A 21,838-nucleotide genomic window follows, 5' to 3' on the forward strand; every position below is an offset into this window, starting at 1 on the left:
GCCTTTTAGGCTCTCAAAAGTGTAGCTTATAGCATATGGACACAAATTGCATGCTTAAATAGCCTACAAACTATTTTAAAACTGTTTTGTTAAACTATTCAACCCTAACACTTTCCATCACGCATGCACCTCTTCCTCTCCCTCTCCCGTGCACTCACACACACGATGGCAAAGCATCCTCTTTCTGACAGGTCCCTTAACAAGCACATAGCCCATTGTGTAGGCCTACTCTATGAAAATAATTGCTATCACTCAGCTCTTGGATTAACATGATACACAGGATACACTTGCAAGTGATGCAAGTTTATAGACAATTGTGTATCAAAAGAAGAAAGAAAAGTTTGCATAATTAAATGCTTTTGAATGAAATTTTGCAGCATATCGCCTTTACTATCTACCCCCCTTTTTGACAACTGACATATCGGTTTTACATATCGGTTATCGGCCTCCTGTTTTGGTAATAATTGATATCGGTATCAGCCCTGAAAAAAAACATATTGGTCGATCCCTAATACAAACACACACACGCAGATGCTGAACTGACAACACACACACACACACACACACACACACACACAGATGCTGAACTGACACAAACACACACACACACACACGGATGCTGAACTTTGAACTTGGATGTTTTTCAGGATGTGGGAAGGTTGAAAATTGAGTTGTTCGCCGACGTGGTACCAAAAACGGCAGAGAACTTTCGGTATGTGGGTCATACACACACACACACACACAAACACACACACACATACGTATACACACACGTATACGCACACACACACGCACGCACACGCACACACACACGCACACACAGGTTCTTGAGTGAACTTGTCATTACTCATGTATTTGATACCTGTTTTTTTTGTCTTGTAGGCAGTTTTGCACAGGGGAGTTCAGGTAAGGAACGACAGATCAGCTCCGTCCCTGGTGGAGTGTATCACCTGTAGCACCTGGTGGAGAATAGCACCTGTAACTCCTGGTGAATTGTAGCACCTGTATCAGCATTGCATTAGTGTGTGCAGAGGTTGCGTTAACTGAATATTTTCCATCATTGACAGATTTTTTTTTTTAATGACAGAAAAATCAGAAGTCCATCCTTCATTTTGACAGGGGTCACAATTGACCATGACAGATTTTTTCTGTTTCTGTCAACTCTGTCCGTCATTTTGACAGACAACGAAAAACTGTAACGCAACCTCTGCATGTGTGCAGTGTTGGGTCAGATTACTTTGAAATGTAATCAATTACTGAGTACAGACTACATGCCAATTTTTGTAATCAGTAACGTAATCCATTGGATTACAAAAACAATGTAACATAATCTGAATACTTTTGGATTACTTCAAAATAAAAAACTCAAAAATGAAATACATTGAAAAAAAAGACACTTAATCAAGATCATTTTGATGCTACGCTGATATTTACTATGGAAGCATATGGGTAGCTTTATTCAAATGAGAATGCAATCTGCAATATGCAATTCAAAAAGACATTACATTATGCAATTTGCAAAAATTTCCAACAAATTGTATTTTAATCTGCAAAGTGACAATGAAATCCTAAAATCATTTCCAATCATTTTGGTTAAAAAATAGAATAAACATGAATTGAATTGCATTCCATTTTGCCATGGTACTTCAGTCTCAAAATTCAAATGGCAATTCATTTTGCATTTCAATTTTCAATAGTCAGTTTCATCATTTAACTGTCAATTTGTTTTGCAATTTAATATTTAAAGTGCAATTTAGGATTGCATTTTAAAAACATATTTGCCAAAACTGTCAATGCCAGCCTGAAAACATTTTGGATTATTTTGGGCAAAACGTTTTGCCATCGTTTTGAGGCATTTTATTTAAATGGAAAAGAAATAGCGCCCCCCGTGATTGCATTGCACTTTGGTCACGCTCTTTGTGTTGCAAAATTCAAATGGCCATTCAATCTGCCAAACGCATTGCAATCGTTCAAGTCACTCGTCAAGGCGGGAACTAGGCTACGTCACTTCCGTGTTTACGTCTTACCCAGTTAGCGTTTGCAATAGGGGTGGGCGATATATATCGTCTGCGATAATATCGTGATTGTTGTTTTAACGATGTGTAAATTGACATTATCGAGAATTTAAATTACTCATGGGGAAAAAACACTCGAAATCACGCACTGAAGACCCATACATTCCCAGGAGGTAGGCTATGCGGGAGAAGTGCAGCAGAGCAAGTGTCACGTGATCACTAGTGGGTCACAAAATGGTCCCACGCAGCCTAATGTTTATTTTGTGCAGCGAGAGTAGCCTACTTGGGATTTTATGCGGCTACTTCTGTTCAAGTAGCATTGATGAGACTGGAGAGAAAACATTAGCCTTTGAGTATTTTAATAGTCAGTTGTAAACAAATAAATTCTCATGTAACTCTCATGTTTTGTAAATGGACTGAAGTTCGCTCTAAATATCTATGTTTACCGATTATGCTAACCGTTAGCATTTCTATGGGATTTCTCACATTAGCCATAAGCTAACGCATTAGTTTCTATTCTGTAACTTGGAATGTTAGCCTACGTGATTGCTCTAAAACAAAACATAGAAGGAAATAATTGAGATGTAGGCTACTCTGTTGGTCTGCTCTTTTTACAGTGAATCCTATGTAAAGGTTTGAAAGGAACTTCATCTTCAGACTTTCTCTTGGGAAACTGTTAGGCCTATTCATCTTCTCTAATGTAGCTGGCTAGACCATGTCATTGCCACACACACAAGTGGGGGCAGAATTGGAAATGTAGAGTGACAATGCATTGGTTAATTTGGTTAAAAAGTCACAGGTTAGGTTATTGGTTATTATTGTAATGATGCTATTTATAAATAATGAGCTGTAAAGTAACTCAGACTTTAACAAAAACAATTTTTTAAAGGATATCGACTAATGACTTATCGTCAAAATCACAAAAAATATCGAGATATTATTTTTTGTCCATATCGCCCACCCCTAGTTTGCAATGGAGGAGTTTGCAGCTGCACTAAGGTCTCTGGCTGATTATGTAGAACACCACGTGTCAACGAGTCTGACTCAACGGACAGATTACTGAAAATGGACGACAGAGTGGGCTATCTAGCCCTACTTGTCCGATTTGAGGTCAACCTGGTCCGTTCAAAGATTTCTGAGGCCTTAGAGCTAATGGGCGCTAGCCGGTGGGAAGACCTTCTGTGGATACCACTGGAGGGAATAGAGGGTTACCTCTCCTATTAGGGAGATCGCGGAGCTCTTTGGACTTCACAGGACAAGTAGGGCTAGATCGCCCACTCTGTTGTCCATTGTCGTTAGTTAGGCTAAAACTCACACAGCCTTTCCTTGCCCTGCTCACACACACACACACACACACACACACACACACACACACACACACACACACATAACGGAGACTCCCCTCCGTGGTCTGGCTAGCCTCATAAGCGGACCGGGGGGTGCAGTCGCTCCGGGCCCACGGCTGCCACGACCGCAAAGGGGGTCCACGTTTGGCCAAATATATCTCGCTGAATTGTTGTATACGATGCTTATTTGTAGGCTACTAATTGCTGGGGGTGATTGCTGGGGGGAGGGGGGGTGCTACTAAAGATGCCGCTGGTTAGACAGGCAAAGTTATCAGCAGCAACATAAGAGCCTTAATAATGTAAGAACACAGCTGGGTCTCGCGGACACCTGGCCTACTCGCGGTCACGGTTAACATTATTCATCAACTGTGACATGATATGTTTGCGCCGCCAACACTCCCCCCCCCCCAATAAAAAAAAAATTGCCCCCTTGAAAATCGCAAAATTTGCCCCCTCTGTCACTGTACCCTACAGCCGGGTCTGTCGGCCAGAGACTGCAAACTCCTCCATTGCAAACGCTAACTGGGTAAGAAGACGGAAGTGACGTAGCCTAGTTCCCGCCTTGACGAGTGACTTGACAGATTAGGCGTGTTCGACTTGAGGCAGATCTGTGCAGATCTGACTTGATGTGATGCATGCTGGGTTGAACACAATGCATACTGGGATGGAAGCAATGCTTGCTGGTTAGAAATTCTGTCCGACTTCTGTCAGCCGGGGAGGGACTTACCACCGTGACACCATGTCACATGACCTTAAAATATCGCGGGAGTCTTAGCCTGCAGACAGATCTTGCAGTTGCCTTCCACGAGCTGCACGAGCTAAAACACGCCCTCATGATGTCAGTTCAAAGACGTGATAGGGCCATTTAGGTGGAATGTCCTCATGACGATTATGACGGGAATCTCATGCTGCTTCCTTATGTTGGAATATGCGAAAATAAACAGAAATCGAAGGGATACCTTCTTATACGTGATTTCTGCAACAATGGTAGGCTAGCCTACTGAAAACGTTTGGATATTCTGTTATTTTCTGCTGTTGGCTAAATAGATAGATACACATATAGGGGAAACACTTGATATTGATACTGCAGACACATTATGTGTGTGTGTGTGTGTGTCTGTATATGTGCGTGCATGTATGTGTCTGACATCTGTTTTTTCCCCCATCAGGAAAGATGGTGTCCCGGTTGGCTTCAAAGGTTGCACATTCCACAGGTATGTGTGAGTGTGAGAGAGTTTCTGTGTGTATGTCTGTATACATGTGATTTGTTATATGTTATGTACATGTGAGCAGTTGACAAAACTGGAGTTTCTGTTCTGTTGTTGCCCTGACAGAGTCATAAAGGACTTCATGATCCAGGGAGGAGACTTTGTTAATGTGAGTAATGGCACCCTTACATCAGAAGACTTTTTGGGAAAGATTTTTGAAAGACTACAGTCTCATGCTTCTTACATACTCGCCACTCCCGACCCGTAGGGCAACAATGTGACGTCAAAATGACATAGATCTCTCTGGCACACCAGGATTTTGGCCGGGTAGCGCACCACTCTATTGACCTTATTCCGCCTGCAGTGTATAGGCCTACTTTTCCCCTTCCTGTTTGGTGCAGGAGAGAGCTCACTATTGTTTTTTATATTGTTCACGTGAGTCACGACTAAGACTTACGATAATATCAAATAAATTTCTTATAAATAAGAAAGGCTAGGCAATCAAGGACATGGGTAGATGGAGGAAATCAAAAATAATAAATAAAAAGTTCTATGGAGATGTGCAAAAGTTGGAGAAAGTCAGATATGTGTGTGTGTGTGTGTGTTTTGACGTGTGATGAAATAAGAAAATAAATAAAAGGTCTGTAGCATAGGGAGAGGGATGTAAAAGTGCTAAAAGTCTTGTAGGTGTGTGTGTGTGTGTGTGGGGGGGGGGGGGGTCATGAGTGCTGAGGAGTGAATGAGTGCAAAGTCAGTATAGTGTAAAACTCCCAGGATTTCACTCAAACTTTGAAAATGTAGTCACCGAATATGAAATCGCTTGCATTAGCCTTCCACACATGGATGCTACTCTGTGTGTGTGTTGTGTATAGTATCTTTATGTGATCAGTTAGACTGTGTGTGTGTGTGTGTGTGTGTGTGTGTGTGTGTGTGTGTGTGTGTGTGTGTGTGTGTGTGAGAGAGAGAGTGGGTGGAGACTTGTGTGAGATTTGGTTTAGGCTGTGTCATTGTCAGGAGTGGTCAGGTGTGTGTATGTACGCGGGAAAGAAATGTTTAGAGACCAGATAGCTTTGAATCGACGAGTCTCCATTGCCCCTGGCAACAGCATTGTGACCTGTAAGTACTCTGGGTCAGGTTTGCACCCTGAGAGGAAGCTCCTCTTTCACACCAACGTTCTTTCATTCACCCCTCACACTTTCCGGTTCCAATGCTTTTTGGGTTCCCTCTCTATGGTTTACCTGAGGGTTTCCAGGGTCTGAGTTCCTACACAGTATAGAATTTGAATATGTGTAGGTCTGGATAAGTATGGAAAATAGAAAAAAGGTTAAAAAAAAAAGGTAAAAAAATATTTCTCTTTCCAGACTATTGCGTCTACAGAAGTTTGTTTTCTAAAATTAGGGCTGTCAATCGATTAAAAAAAATGATCTAATTAATTACATACTCTGTGATTAATTAATCTAAATTAATCGCATATATAATTTTTGCTGTGAAAGTATTTTAAATATTTAAATTCAAATGAATCATTGAATAATCAGCATTAGTGACATTAAAGTTCAAAAACTCTTTTATTATTATTTTCACTGTTCAAATAATTGCCATAATAATCTATGATATGACCTAATATGCTGACGAAATGAATTCAAAGTGCTTCAAATTCAAATAAATTCAAAATAAAGTGCTTCGGAAAGAAGTTTTTTTTTCACATACAAGGCATTTCAGGCCAATGATATAACCTAGGGGACACAATGAAAATAAATTAACACTCCCCTCAATGTCAACACTTATTTCTTTGCATTGATTTTTTTATCAACACCATCAGGCCGTTTTTTAAAAGTAAATGTTCCAATCAATGATCCAGGCAGCACGTTTTCTTCTCTCTCCTTCATTTTACAGTCTAATTTTTACTGACTAAAACGGCTCGGGGGCAAAGGTCATACGGAATCGATTAATCTGCACAATTTTTTTTAATCAGTTATTTTTTCTCAAATTAATTAATCGAAATTAATCAGTTATTTTGACAGCCCTATCTAAAATATAAAATTGCCAAAATGTTCAGCCATGTGTGAGACCAGAGCAACCTTGATGTCATTGATTTTAAAAGAAGCAAGTCAAGCTGTGCCACAGTGCAATTTGTTTCTGCGTTGTATACTGTAATCTGGGCAAGTGTTATGTCTGCATAGCCCTGCTGTTTTTTGCTAGAGGGCAACCAGACAGTTGTGTTTGTGAAAAATTGTATTTGCTTTGCCTTTTTTCGCTTAAATGTTGTAAAAGTTATCAAGAAATAGACACTGTATTATCTGATAACCCTGATATTGCAAAAATAAAAGAAATCAGTGTGGAGGTGTGACCGGTGGAATACACTCTGCATTGTGATTTGCTGCTATTAGTGACTGACGTGACACAGGATGACGATGAATTTGCCGGCTTTTATTCTGCAAGACAGATGATAGAGTTTACAGTCAAGCAGTAGGGTTGTCTCATTCCCCCAACTCCTCTTCCCCAGAGTGACAGAGACAGGGCACAAAAAGCACAGGTAACCCACACAAAATGCACTGAATACAAAATACAAGATATAAAAGAGAAGTAACATCAATCACTACATTTAAAAGGTCAGCTGGTCACTAGGATTTAACCATTAAACTATGCTACTAACCTAGCCTAGCTCCTGATCGAGACCTAATGGAAGTAGCCAGAGCCATGGCTCTGGAAGTAGCTAGCTAGTCTAGCTAACTTAGTTAGCAACTATGCTAGTGGGAGCTAGCATGCTAATTAGCGGGACAAGGTCACAAACAAAATAACACCATGGCAAAGCGATAAACAAACAGAAAAACAATGACACACCTGCAAGATGATATAGTGTACAGTCAAGCAGTACATTTGTCTCCTTCCCCCAACTCCTGTGGTAAATTGTAAACAGTATCAGAGAATGTCTAATAAGGGGAGAACTGCCACTCTCGGAAAACTTCCGGTTTCTGAACTGGTTGCAGTTCCTTCTGTGGTTCCACATGAGGGCGCTCGTCCACGAGTGCAGAATGCATGGAGGTCTATGGAGCTGTACCCCTCAAAATCCATGGGATATAATTGTTTTTCAAGTAATTTGAGTATTGCATTCGAAAGGGGAGGCAAAGAAAATACACTTGGTTGAGTATTATATTTTTTAAAGTCACTTAATTGTTCTAAAAAGCCTTTCAGATGTGTCAATGACGTCATTCATTAGCACAATGCTAGCATGTTATGTGCAACAACGACCAAACCTGTAAGAAATCAAAAGGACATAAGTACTCGTTCATTCAACTTTTGACCTATAACCCATGTTGAAGTTATACAAACTACAATCAAATCTGAGATTTGTCAACGACAATCAGGTGAAAGAGACCAATTTAGCTGTCTAGCTCCATTTACTTTCATTCATTCTGCACTCATGGCGATCGCCCCCAGTGGAACTCTGGTGGAACTGCATCCAAAATTCGGTACAATGGGACTTAATACGGAGTGGCAAGGCTCTCCGTAGACGGGCTCTGACAGTATGTTAAGTACTCGCGATTGCTAATCGCTAACAACATAGCATTATACAGAATACAGGCTACAGCCACAGGCTAGTCACAGGTTCATTTTACACCATGTGACACAAAAGTGCAAAATATAAAGAAATAAACAAGATAGCTCCATAATAAATAAAACAAAGTGTACAGATAGCAAATACAGGTAAAATACTAGTTATTAAAAGTAGTGGAAGACAGTATAGGGTGAAGATATTTAATATAATATGAAAGGAGGGATAAACAGATAATATACCTCTTCCCCAGAGTGACAGAGACAGGGAAGAGGTGAAGGGCACAGCGAAATATGAATATGAAAAAATTGATACACTAGAGGGGGGCAGTAAACTATGGGGGGCCCACTAGGACTTTCACTGTACAGAACACTGTGGTGTGCCAAGGCTAACCATTTGTGTAATTATTACAGTGCATGAAAATGCACTGTACTGTTCTTCCTAGGCTTCTTCTTCTTCTACTAACGCAGTTAAAGCAGCTTTAACCGTTTAACGTAGAAACTTCATTCATTCAAACTATGTTACGTAGGTCTTACTTAGGACATGTGGGCTTTGTATTCTTCATCTTTGTAACTTTTATACTTTTAAACTATTAATTAAAAACTACTCAAAATTTCCCCATAGACTTAACATTGGGCTGATGACGTCACAATAGGGCCGTTAAGCAATTAGAATCCTAGGCCAGGTGGCCAGGCCACCTGCACCAACTGTCAGTTTCTCAGGCTTTAAGCATAGTCTCATTCTCTTAAGATTACACATCCTGTTCAACTGTTTCGTCTGTCCACAACTGTTTCAAAATAAGTCCTCACTACAATAATTCCCTATCGAATAATTTAACCATTTAAACTATCCACCTATTTAACCCTTAGAACCCGATTGACGCAAAGTGTGTCAAAAAACACACCCTTTCTGTTCATCGCAGCGAGATGAAATCTTTATTGCATGACAGAGCAGAAGCGGGGCTTTCCAAAGTATGAAAATTAAAAAAATCAAGAAATTAAATCAAATTGCATCATGTTTACAGTCTATACTTCTCTGCGTTCACCTGCGCACCCATTACTCTCGTTTCAATTACTCGCGAACCCGTGATCGCATCGATATGGCAAGCATATCAGATGAAAGAGGAGACATAGGGCTATCCATTAGTACCATGTATATCGATCCTTCTGGCTTGTAAAAACAGACAAAGTGACCGCAAAATAATAACGTCATGTACACAAACCAACGCTGCACACCCATTACTCTCGTTTGAATTACTCACAGACCCGTAATTGGATAGATATGCCACACATGTCAGATGAAAGAGGAGACTCACAGCTATCATTATGACCGCCGCTAGCGAAGCGGTCATATAGGGATTGTCAATTTTTTATTTTTTTTTCCCCCGTCATCTACTTCCTGAATTTTTGGTCAACGATACCCGGGACACCGAACCACCGGGGCACATGAAATTTGGTGGGTATGTAGCCCCACTAGACTTTTACGGAAAAATGTTGTTTCGTCCCCGGGGGCCCCCCCGTGCTGGGCCCCCCGAACCGCAAAAAAAGCAGTTTTTCCTAAATAACTACCTGAACCGTGGCACCGAGGATGAAGAATCTTTTATGGTATGTTGGTCTCAAGGGCCCACATCAACCTGGCCCATAATCACTCATTTGTGATTTGCACCCCCCCGGTAAAAAATGAAAATGCAATATTATTCTTCTTTAATCGCCCCTATCTTCAGTTAAGATGTTCAGAACTGCACCAAATTTTATGAGTATGATTGACCTGGCATTCTCTGGGGGTATCCATTTCATCCATGGGGGATCTAAAAAAATGTAGGTTATGTGTACATTTAGTGACTGTACACTCATTGGCCTGTAGATGGCGGTGCACACATGCACACACACACAGGCACCCACATACTATCGGTATTAGAACGGCCGATACATAATTACAAATTAAGTAGGATTAAAAGAAAGCCAAATATTCATCATCATCATAATCATGGCTGCATTTCCAGTATTGGCGATAAGTAGTCGTTTGTCCACTAGATGGCGCATCGTTGCAGTGAGACGTAATTTTGTTGGAAGTTAAAAGTGGGTTGGAAAAACAATGGACGCTTCCTACAGGACTGTAGTTTACGCAGAGAACGTCTAATAAGGATAGGACGATGTTCACATGAAATGTAATTCCCATTCCTTCTTGAAGCCGAAATAAATCTGAGGATGTTTATCGGACATGCTTGGTTTTTACTGCAGGTACGTTAATCTTATAATATCAATAAGGACCTAGGTAATGTTACCGTTAGCGTTGGTTGAGTGATGGAGGCCAATTTGATTGATTGCATTTGTAGAAAATAGAGCCCGACCGATTTATCGGCGAGCCGATATTATCGGCCGATATTAGGCATTTTCCAAACTATCGGTATCGCCATTTATAATGGCCGATAAATGAATATTTTAAAAATAAAATAAAAACGGACGAAACACCCTTCAACCATGTCATGAGTGTTGGCGTTGTATAGTTTGTCAACCAGAGGGCACTCTACACCGTCCCTGCTGGCAACACTAGTGTATAACGCGCCACACATCCTGCAACCTGCTGATTCCAGCCAGAGTCGGGCAGAGAGAACCAGTTAACCGCGAGTGAGATCATCAGTTAAGTGTGTTCATGGTGATTTGGTCACGAGACATACATTGCTTAAATAACAATTAAAAGAACATCCCCATCAGTTCTCTTAACTCAAATAAGCATGACAAAATTCGTGAAAACAATGTCCAGTTTTGCTGCTGTTAAATAAGCCAAGAGTGAAGCGGAATTAGCTAGTAATTACGTTACGTTGTTACAGTGTAGTTGACTGTCTGTCCTTTTAACTTTTGACAATGTGACTGAAGATGTATTTCTTTAATAGCGTGACAGTTATAGCAGTGAGACGTATCATCTCTCCCCGGCCTGTTATTTTGAAAGCGTATGTTTTACAATTTGTAGTATGACGTTATCCATTGCTAAATTATGGCTCATCATAGACTAGCTAACCACAAAGCTAGCTAATGCCATGAATATCAGTGAAAGAATGCTAACGTTTACATTAATGAGCTTGGAAATCACAACGAACTTATTCTGCCTAAATAAAGTAATGATTACTGTATTTATAACTAGTATATCTGTAGTTACAGTCCCTGCATTGTAAAATGTAAGTTAGACGTGCGAGGAGTGAACATTTAGACATAGAATAAAAGTATCAAACGTAGCTTGTGCAAAGCGTAGCTTGGGCATAAAAGTTAGCTTTTCTTTTACACGTGTGTGAAATCCAATGACGCCAAGTGTGCGTTTCAGACTGTCGTTCAGCCGCAGCATTAACAAGTTACATAATGGATTTAGATCACTAAATAGTAGGTTTTAGAAGGCAGGCAGCAACTGATGATTGAAAATGGTTTGATGTAGCTTGATGGAAATAATTTTAAAAGTGCAGGTAAAGGGATAAGCAAGCTGACATTGTAATTATAAGGTAGATTATTACACACGCACACGCAAACATTTAGGAGTGACCTTTATCTTGTTTAATGATAATACAAATGATGATGATAGTAATAATGTCATCATTATTTTTTGTAATTATTAAGTCTTAGTTCAAAGTTATATTTATGAAGCTTACCAAGTCTTTTAATACTGGTAACTTTGATTTGGTTGTTGTTGTTATTGTGTTTTTGTTCAAAAGACTAAGTTTCATATCTTAAGTTTCTATTTTTATACATTTTATTTATCAGAACTTTAATATATTTCTATGTTCCTCTGTTCCACTGTGACAATATTATTTAAAAAAAAACAAGTTTGTTTTTAAAATGAATTATCATATTATTTTAGTCAATACTCATAAATAACTACAAATAACTAATGTTAGGGAAATCTGTTAATGTTTTGTTGCGCGTTTCTAAAAAAATATATATATATCGGAATATCAGATTTTTAAATCAACAAATATTTGTATCGGTATCGGCCTTCAAAATCCTTTATCGGTCGGGCTTTAGTAGAAAACTATAAATGCGGTTATACCAAGCAAATTGATAGCAGCACTGTAATTGTATCTTTCGACTGTCATTTGTTGCACATGCTACAAAAATCATTCTGTGCAATGGAAGATTTACCAACGTTACACCGGTCTGATACAGTTTTGCCTATACATGCGTGAGACTGAGACGCCTGTTTATTTTGTTTTAAGTGCGTGCAGGGTTGATTCCAGCTTGGTAGTTGTAGTCTGTGAAATTAAAAAGCACGTGTGTGTGAAGTATCCAAACAATGACACCTTCATTTCATTATGGCTGCTTTAGCAACACACCTTAAGCTACTGTGTAGTGGGTCCCATTTAGAAGTGGCTACTTCATTCACGCTTTCCTTAACTCATGGAGCTGCGTGAATTTTATTACAACTTCTCGCCACGATATGGCAGTTTAAGTCCGCTTGATACTGTAAGGCGTAAGCCATTGGTTTCCAAAGGAGATTTTATTTGTGTCGCCAGCATAGCCTATTGACAATTTATGTTGTAAATAGGCCTACCTTATAAGCCTACCTGTAGCTTAGGGAAGCTAACAGCTTTCTATTAGGATCTAGTTTGTTAGTTACAGTTTTGTCATTACTCCCTGATGCATTTTTGCATTTAGAATAGCCAGAGCGTGGATATCTCAATCGGAAAATTAAACAATATCGGGTGCCTATGGACTAGGCTGGGTGAACCCAGCCTGATCTGCCCGTTATTTTTATTTTTTGATTTCTTTAAAGATGGTCTGGTGAAAGCCAGACTAGCCATGGACCTCAGTTACACAATGCAAGGGAACATGAATCAGCCTATATTTGCACGAAGAAAACAGCTCTTCAACTTTGGCCCGTTAAAATGTAGTCTAGCGACGCATTTCATCAAGGCCCATTTGGACATGTCAGTTATTTGCACCACTGGTTAGATGTAAAACAGCATTTCGTTTCAGACTACTGTTACTTAATTTGTGCATTAACAATAAAGTTTCAGACTACTGTTACTTAATTTGTGCATTGACAATAAAGTATTACATGAACTAAAGATGACTAAAATCTTATGTAGAAGAAGAAACATTCACAAAAAATCCATCCATCCAAAAATGACCTTTGTTTTTGATAGCTGTTGAAAACGGCATGGAACTGACAGAGATGTTTTTTTTGTAAATAAATAAATAAATAAATAACATTATGCTGATACCTTTTGCTTTTCCCAAATACAATGTAGCCTACAGATGTAAGTGACCTTTCATCAATCCAGTTGCAATGGATGAACTGTAATGAACTGCCCTACTTGTGATTGTTTAGAGATTTTAAAGGTTTTATAACAATGCTACATCTTCTTTGGCTATTCTACAATCTATTCACCTTTTCAGCACCAGTAGGCTACTTTCTGTGCAGCCGCACACACACACTTAGGCATGCCAAACAAGCATACACAAAAGTTTCAAGAGTGGGGGATGGAGTAAAATATGGAGACAAATTGAAGTGTGATTTATTTTCGCGGAACGGATGTACAGGACTGAGCGGCGGTCATATTTTGTACCGCTATGCGGTACATCTAGTTTGATACCACATACATCCATCTGGGTTATAAAACAGACGAAGTGACAGCAAAATAATAACTTCACATAGCTGGACTTACCCCACGTTTTTGTCTGTTTTTGTGGCAAAGCATGTTTATAATCCAACTCTATCGTGTGTTTCTCTATGGCAGCATGTTCATAATCCGGTTTTGAGATCCTAGCAAATTCCTGCATGGCATCCAATTCAAAGCTTACATTGCATTCCAATTTGTTCAACAAAGAAACACCTTTTTTGCCTTTACTTTGTTCATGGCAATGCAGTAAAAAGAGAATCGTTATGAGTGCATACACTATAGGCACGCAGGCTAACACGCAACCTCGGGTCAAGTCAGGTCAGATAAGTTCGTGTCACAGATATGGAGCGCAGAAAGGTCATTTTTCATCACTAAATAAAAAATGGCATTTATTTCCGTAAATCACACACCACATATTTCTGTAAATTGCTCAGCCCCAGAGTATCCCTCCAACATGGCAATTATATTGCCAGATTCAGGACAGTCTGCCCTACACACACATGAAATGCATGTAGAGCTATGAGCTTGCTGTGGTGAGATACATGTCGAAATATAAGAATTTTTGTAATACGCTTTTTATATTTTAACTCTTTAAAAATCAAAATATCAATGCTAGTACTAATACATAAAATGATGGCAGATCTGGATAGCCTAGACTCTGCTGAAAAAAAACCAATATATAATATGTGTGTGTGGCACTTACAATGACCAGAATAAATCCTTATGAATAAAGGTAGGGTCATTCCACGCCAACTCAGCCACCCATGTACATGACACCTCTCAGATTTTGCTGAAAAGCGGTGAAAATATGCTGTATGTTACCAAACTGAGGAATCTGAAGTTTCAGGTCAATATCTCAAACGGTTTGCCCGTGGCGTCCATTTGAAATTCGGGTGCTACGGCCCTAATTGACACATTGGAATTTCACATTTCATCCTTTGCCATTTTTGGAAGCCCACAACGTCTGTTCTAATAGTGGTAGAGGGCTGGAAACTGGTGTGGTAGGTAATTGTAGCCTGTACTACACAATTCTGGCAGAATCAACATTCCTTACTGTTTGGATGAGAGGTGGGTCACCAAAGTCCTAAACATTTTTGACAGCATGTGTGATTTTTCACTTTTTGGGTGGCCGTAACACCACGATTAATGATCATATTTATTCTAAACAGGATTATTTGTTATATTTGGGAACTTTATTTTAATTAATTTAAGGGTTATGGTACCACTGATGGGGGTTTTATGGGGGTCCAAAAACCCTCTCCGGCAAAGGTGACTTTTTTGGAACCCCATATTTGGACCCCCAAATGACCATGTGGGCACTTGATGATCCTAATGGGATTTATACCAGATAAAGATACATATTTGTTCTTTCTTTTAATGAAATAACATTTTTGACTATGAAGCTCCATAATTTGAATTTTATTCTTCATAATGCACCATTTTGGACATTGTTTCCAGAAGTCTGGAATGTAAATCAGGGAGAATTTAGTGATGATAAAGCATGAAAATAGTGGAAATAACTTAGTATTATGCTCAGTGATGGCAAACAATTAAATACTGAGACTGTCACAGATTAACCCCTTATCCCCCATGAAAGAGACCCGCCATCAAACTTTCAAACTAAATAACAAGAATGTTACATAGTGTAAGAACACTACAAATAAAAGAGTTTTTCCTTGCCCCTGTAACTCCAAATAAAATTAAATTGAAAATTAAATGGAATAGTGTCTAAGTATTATCCAAGAAATTGTGGAAGCAGTGGCATCATTTTGTCATGGTCATTTTGGTCAAGTTTGTATTGGCGAGCACTGCGTCCATGGATGTCTGTGACAGTCAGTATTTAATTGTTTGCCATCACTGAGCATAATACTAAGTTATTTCCACTATTTTCATGCTTTATCATCACTAAATTCTCCCTGAGAATTGAGAGACGAGTAAGGGATTGTTCAGCAGTAGATAGCGCAGATTATAGATAAATAGATAGTCTATAGATAGCCTAGATATGTATATAGACAGGTAGATAGATAGCTAGATAGATCATGTCATATGCTGGTCACAGGGGGAGCTCCTCGACCAGCGGCCAAAATGCACTCGCTTCCCTAGTTACTGCAGCTCTCCACCACAGTTTCCATCGGGACGGCACAGCCCACACAAGCACCTGCAAAACTGCGACTTGCCCATATTATCTCCCTCTTTGGTAAGCCGTACCCTGACGATGTCAATGGCAATCAATCACGAGCAGTAGTTATCGAAAATATTCATGCTTTAGACATGACCAGCCTAATCGGCGGCGGCTAAGCTAAGTTTGCAACAACAGGGGTGGCTCACAGGTGGGACTGGAAAGTTAGCCCATAGCTAGCTATCATGATGCTTTATATTCTGATCTTCTGACTAAGTTTGCCCGGTAGCCTACTTATCTGAACTAACGACATGATCACCATCACTAGATATAAAGAAAATGTTGACTTTCACTCGGTGCTGTTCACTGACCGTAACAAAAAAAGTGTTGTAACGTTATAAGCATAATGCATTGAACTGAATAGGTGCATTATGTAGCCTCATAACGATGCCTCTCAAATTCAGAAAATTGCATTAAACTAAAATTGGAAGACATTGTTAGACCATAGGGTCGTTGTCATATAAATGCTGTAATGAAATTCGAAGTGTAAATACACAAACTTTATGTTGAAAGTGTAACCGCGACCGTTTCCCATAGGAATGAATGTAAAACATACCCTCCAAAACGAGACCTACCGAAATTCAGAAAAAATTACTAAATTGATATCAGGCACCGTTATTACCATTGGTAGATCATAGGGTAGCTGTGATATAAATGCTGTGACGAAATTCGAAGTGTAAATATACAAACTTTATGTTGAAAGTGTAACCGCGATGTCCATTGAAATGCATTGAAATGCATTGAAATGAATGAAGCGCAGATCATGTAGTCCCCAACGTGACGTCATCACCGAATTGCGTAAAAAAACCCCGCTAATGCTAAAAACAACAAAAACTGGCATTTAACACCATTTGGAGACATTTTTATAAATGATATACATATATTGAGTGCTTTATGTACCCATTAATCAACAGTGGTGGTTAACCTGCAACACAGGCTTTAAGAAAGCCACCGCTAATGGTGATTTCAATGGTTAGATTACACTTCTCAACACGGGCTTTAATCTATTTCAATAATTTTACAACGTTTCTAAGAAGTTAGTATATTTTTTTTACACTGTAGAAATCACATACTCTAACATATATTCATACCAACACGATCAAATTCGTGACTACAGAGTTTTATTTTAGCATGGGTTTCCTCCGTAAAAGAGACCAGCATGTAACTTCACAGCATGCGGTTAAAATCCTAAAATTCACGCACATATTTTGGCTTTATTTTTTAAGCAAAAAATGTCACTCTTAACAGCCACCAGTCTTTGAGTCTTTGAGTCTCTATCCACTGGAATTTTGTTTCTTTATATTACACCTGCCAGGGAATCCGTGTTATGTGGGTAAGCTGCTGCCTAGCAGGCAAAGCACGTTTAAATGGGTATAGCCTACATTTAAAACAATTTATTAGCTAGAAATGATGCCACATTTAGATCCAGTGATTCTGCTGTCATGGAAACGCTATGTCACACTTCGGGACTCTATAGAGCTGCACAGTCCCGCCCACAGCCGATGCCGGATGTAAAAATTCAATGCAATTTCTCCATTGACAATTGCGGTATAAGCCATAAAAACTTAACTGCACGTGGTAGACTTAAAACCAGCTACGGCTGTACTAAGCGATTGTATATGCTCCTATAGACACCAAGAGTTCATGGGGCACTGACCTTGTTTTAAGATAAATGCCTTTTATTCGCGATCTCTTGGATAAGTACTTCATTACCCACAATCCTGAACAATCCCACAATCCCACAGTGATGCCTCTGATTGGTGGAAAGGCCGTTATGGTCATAGCAGAGAATGTCTAATAAGGGCATAGACAGTAAAATAAATAAGGGTCATAGTTTGAAACTTTCTCAGCGAAAAAAAATATTGACAAAGATGGCGGAGTCTTTTACTGCCTAGGGCGAAAATCTTAATGTGATTAAAAACTTTCTTGACGAATATTGGTACTTGTATCAACAAGGATTGGGGTTTATACATCACACGAACTTAGTCAGGGCCAATACACTATCAAATAGACCACTGTAAATGTTAGTTTAAACACTCAAACTTTTCAGGTAGCCGACAGGCTAACCTTTAGCATTTCCGACATTGTATGTCATTACATAATGCAGCTAACATTAGCCTACATGCTGCAACACAGGTATGAAATATATTATGTTTTAGTGAGTGTCCAAAGGGGTGAAAGCCACTTTAAATCGGGTCACATTATTGACTGTTGTGTGTCCGAGAGTCAGTTTGTGGGTTTTGTAAGGGCCAGCATTAGGGACAAGACCTACAAAGTTGTGGTGAGTTAAGCAGGGAGGTTGGTAACGTTAATGCTGCTAGCAGTGCTAGTTAACATTAGCTAGGCTACTGTAGCCTTCATACTGTATGATTCATATCAATCATTAACCTAGGAATACTTCGTGCATTTAATGAACATTTTGTATAATTCACGGCAAATTAATAAACTGAATATGGTGGTCCAAGAGCCGACCATGCACCAGTCCATGCATCAGCCCGACTGAGCAGTGATGACCGCATAGGATGAGTCAGGTAACGTTACGAAGCACTGCCGTTAACGTTAACCGCTTTCACACACACACGATATAAAATACACAATGATAAATATAAAGTTCAATATCAAAACACTATTATTTACACGATTACTCCTGAAATAACTGCTATTAACTGCACAATCACTATATAAAAATCACTGTTCGCGTGCTGTCGCCGGTTGGAAATGGCAAAATAAATCGCGCCGATTTTGCCTATATTATTCAGTGAGGCGCGGTGGTTTATGGGATGAGTAGTTCCTTCGCTCGGAAATGAAAATATGTACACAGTCTTGTACCTTTGACTTTTTTTGGATTTTCTTTGTTTTTTCACTCGAAATGATATGTTGTATGCTTATGAGTTATGCCGTAGCTGGTTAGCCTAAGACATGCTGTAAACTCTTTAGATACGGATTTTTCCAAACGTCAATGGGACAAATGAATGGGAATCTTACATCCAGCACCTAACCGCATTTTGGCTGTGGGCGGGACTGTGCAGCTCTATTGCGTGCAGAGGGAATTTGAAAGACAACTGATTATCCCGCCCCTCGGACTGAGCACTGCGAACGGTGAGTGCCCAGACCCTACATTTTAATGTGGGTCTGGCTTGCCAGGCTATGTTGGTACAGTTTTGAAATCTTAAACGTGTAACCCCACAAAAGCGTAACGTGGTTGTAGGGAGGGAATGTGCTATTTGGAATTTTACCCGGATACAACGAATAGCCTATTTTTTTATTTGTCTGGTGAGTAGGGTTGCCACCTGTGTCTGACAAAAATCCTGGACATTTTGACCATCCAATCGACCTTTTTGTTTGTAAGGAACGGCGCCTTTCGCACATCTAACCCAAGATAAAAACAGTCATTCTAAGCGACAATTGTATAGCTAAAATTAGTAAGGATGACAATTTCTAGTTATTTGTTTAGTTAATTGCTTTATTTAATAGCAGACCTTTATTATTTTGTTATATTAGTTGTGGACACCTGGGGGCAGTATTGAGAAAAAAGGGGGAATACATAATTAGGTTCTGCTTTTTTGCTTATGTGGAATAAACTTTCCTTTCTCTGTCTCTCCTTGTCCCACACACTCTCCGTCTCCACCTTACCATTTCTAATGAACCCCCACGGTGCGTGCCACCACCACCACCACCCATGTTATGCTACGTCATTTTTGTAGAGCCAATAAGGCTGTGCATACGTTTATGGACGTAGGCACGCTTCAATTAAACTGAAATACACATTTTGCGCATCATGTACAAAAATCCGGGACATTCAGTGTTCAGGATTTTTATTTTTATTTTCCTGGACAGACCATGAAAATCCTGGACAGGTGGCAACCCTACTGGTGAGTGGTGCGCTAGTTCTGAACCCTGCGAGAAATCCTCTTGTATCCCTGCGTCTCCTCTAGGCTACTAATTATGCAGATACCTTGACATCCCTAGTAATATTTCTGCGTGAGAAATGCAAGGTGTGGCGTGTGAGCGTGTGAACTTGTTGAATTGCATGTGTGAGACTTGAGAACCCATTGAATAACCATTTGTGTAAGCAGAAATATTGTTGTGCTGAGTTCTAAGAAAAGAGAGTTCAAGTTAAATGTTGTTGTGCTGAGTTCTAAGAACAGAGAGTACAAGTTAAGTGTGCACCCAGACAGACAGGAACTGCACCCTGTCTGTGTGTGTGTGTGGGTGAGAGTATGTCACAATGAAGTCGCTATGTCTTGCTTCCTATTTTCTGTGTGCATCTGTACAATAAAAGACAGCTTTTGGGCTGCAGAGTCAGAGACTAATGGTGTGAGGAATTCTTCCTTACATTAGCAGGCTCTCCTCTTGGTACCAGAGTTTGTGGGCAAAGCCATACGTGTTGTGGTTGTATCTATATGTTGGGGTCAAATTCCCTGACAGTTACCAACAATGTTAGCAACAAACTCAGCTTCACTGCTGCAAACAAAGTTGGCTATATGCTTCGCCATATAACGAACCAGCTAGCCTTGTGATAACAAAATCTATACCTTTAAGTTATCCACATATCAAACGATTAAATACACAGTTATGGAGGACTTGTTTTGGGGAAGCAGTTGCACTATATCCCACTTTTGCTGCCTTTAAAGGGAACTTGGCAACTATTTCAACGTAATATACCCGTTTAGAAATCATTTGGATGGTTAAATGACCTGTTCCGGTGAAAATGGTGACTTTCCCCGCTGCCACAAGCGTCTCCAGGCGGAAACCCAACCTTGCAACATTGAGACTACCATCCCGGAAAGAGAAGTGAGAAACAAGAAACCGTGTTTAAATCGTGTTTCTTACCTTGTAACATCCACATTGTCTGCCGAACTTATGCTAACCGTTTTGGTAGCTTGTAAACAAATCCATGTGCTTTATCGTTACCTTTTTCCAGTTTGAAATAGCATAATGCACAATTTCTCCAGCAGAGGGGGAAATCCTGCCAAGTTTCCCTTTAAGCCACTTAAATCGAGAAAATTGCCCCTGGCTGCAGCTTGCAGATCGGGGCTGGGCTCAATGTGGGGCGGAGCGCAACGTTGAGCTCAGCCCACCTTCAGCACGTCTTCTCACGCTTCAGGGCCTACCTTGTTTCCTACTTTCCAAGTTATATTTCTCAACATAATCTCTGGGAAGAATGCTTAAATCCATAAAAGCATTTCCTCGACTTCAAGAAAAAAAAAACACGGAGGTTAGACTCTCGCTGTTAGGCTAACAGTACTGGGTATAGCCTAGTGCGTAGGGGAGAACTGGTGCAATAGTAACAGCGGTACAAATGTAACAGTGTTTTATTCTCAAGATGGTGTAGCTACTGAAACGTAAATAGACAAATATCATGTAATTATGTAGAATCTTACAGCCATCCAAATATGAATGGTCTACTTAAATACGACCAGAGATATTAAGAAAAGGGTGCAAAATTCAAGTATCGCGATGTTTTATTCATTTTTTAAACCGCAACTGTTTGTTTAAGTTTGCTTCGTGAAATTTGAGCGTGTGGACTTCAATCACATGTCATTCATATCTTCAGTCCCTCTGTTTCAAGTTAACATGAGTGCCATTTATATAGTCGTAACAAATGCAATTAAATGAAAATAACAGTTGTAACACCCGTCTATGGCAAAATGAACTGATTTTATTGCGCGAACACTTCTGATTGCGAGTTATGTGATTTTTGTGGCGCGATCACACCCAATTAAATGTATGTATAAACAATATGCTATAGAGGCCAATAGCAGACCTTTATCTTGTTGTTGACCATATATTATAGGAATACTAAAGAGGTTCATTGTTGCATGTTCCCTTTGAGACTCGCACAGGCTACTAAACTATTCTATAAAGAAAATACCGATAGGCTAGAGATAAAATGCATTTATAATGTTATTGCTATAGGCCTATGTTG

At 39.6% G+C, this 21,838-nt stretch overlaps 1 protein-coding gene across 1 annotated transcript in view; it reads left to right on the forward strand.

The window, feature by feature from the left end:
- Window positions 1-21,838, forward strand: part of ppih (peptidylprolyl isomerase H (cyclophilin H)) — a 92,646-nt gene that overhangs the window by 34,969 nt on the left and 35,839 nt on the right. Inside the window, exons 2-5 of the mRNA XM_076275744.1 lie at window positions 648-712; window positions 883-906; window positions 4,531-4,575; window positions 4,696-4,738. Of these exons, the coding sequence (XP_076131859.1) occupies window positions 648-712; window positions 883-906; window positions 4,531-4,575; window positions 4,696-4,738 (177 nt within the window). The remainder of the gene's footprint in view (window positions 1-647; window positions 713-882; window positions 907-4,530; window positions 4,576-4,695; window positions 4,739-21,838) is intronic.

This window comes from Alosa pseudoharengus, unplaced genomic scaffold (genome assembly GCF_046254945.1).
Source record: "Alosa pseudoharengus isolate Yale_2024_CS ecotype anadromous, Long Island Sound unplaced genomic scaffold, YU_APseudo_1.1 YU_APseudo_1.1_scf_9, whole genome shotgun sequence".
In the NCBI taxonomy this organism is placed as follows: Eukaryota; Metazoa; Chordata; class Actinopteri; order Clupeiformes; family Clupeidae; genus Alosa; species Alosa pseudoharengus.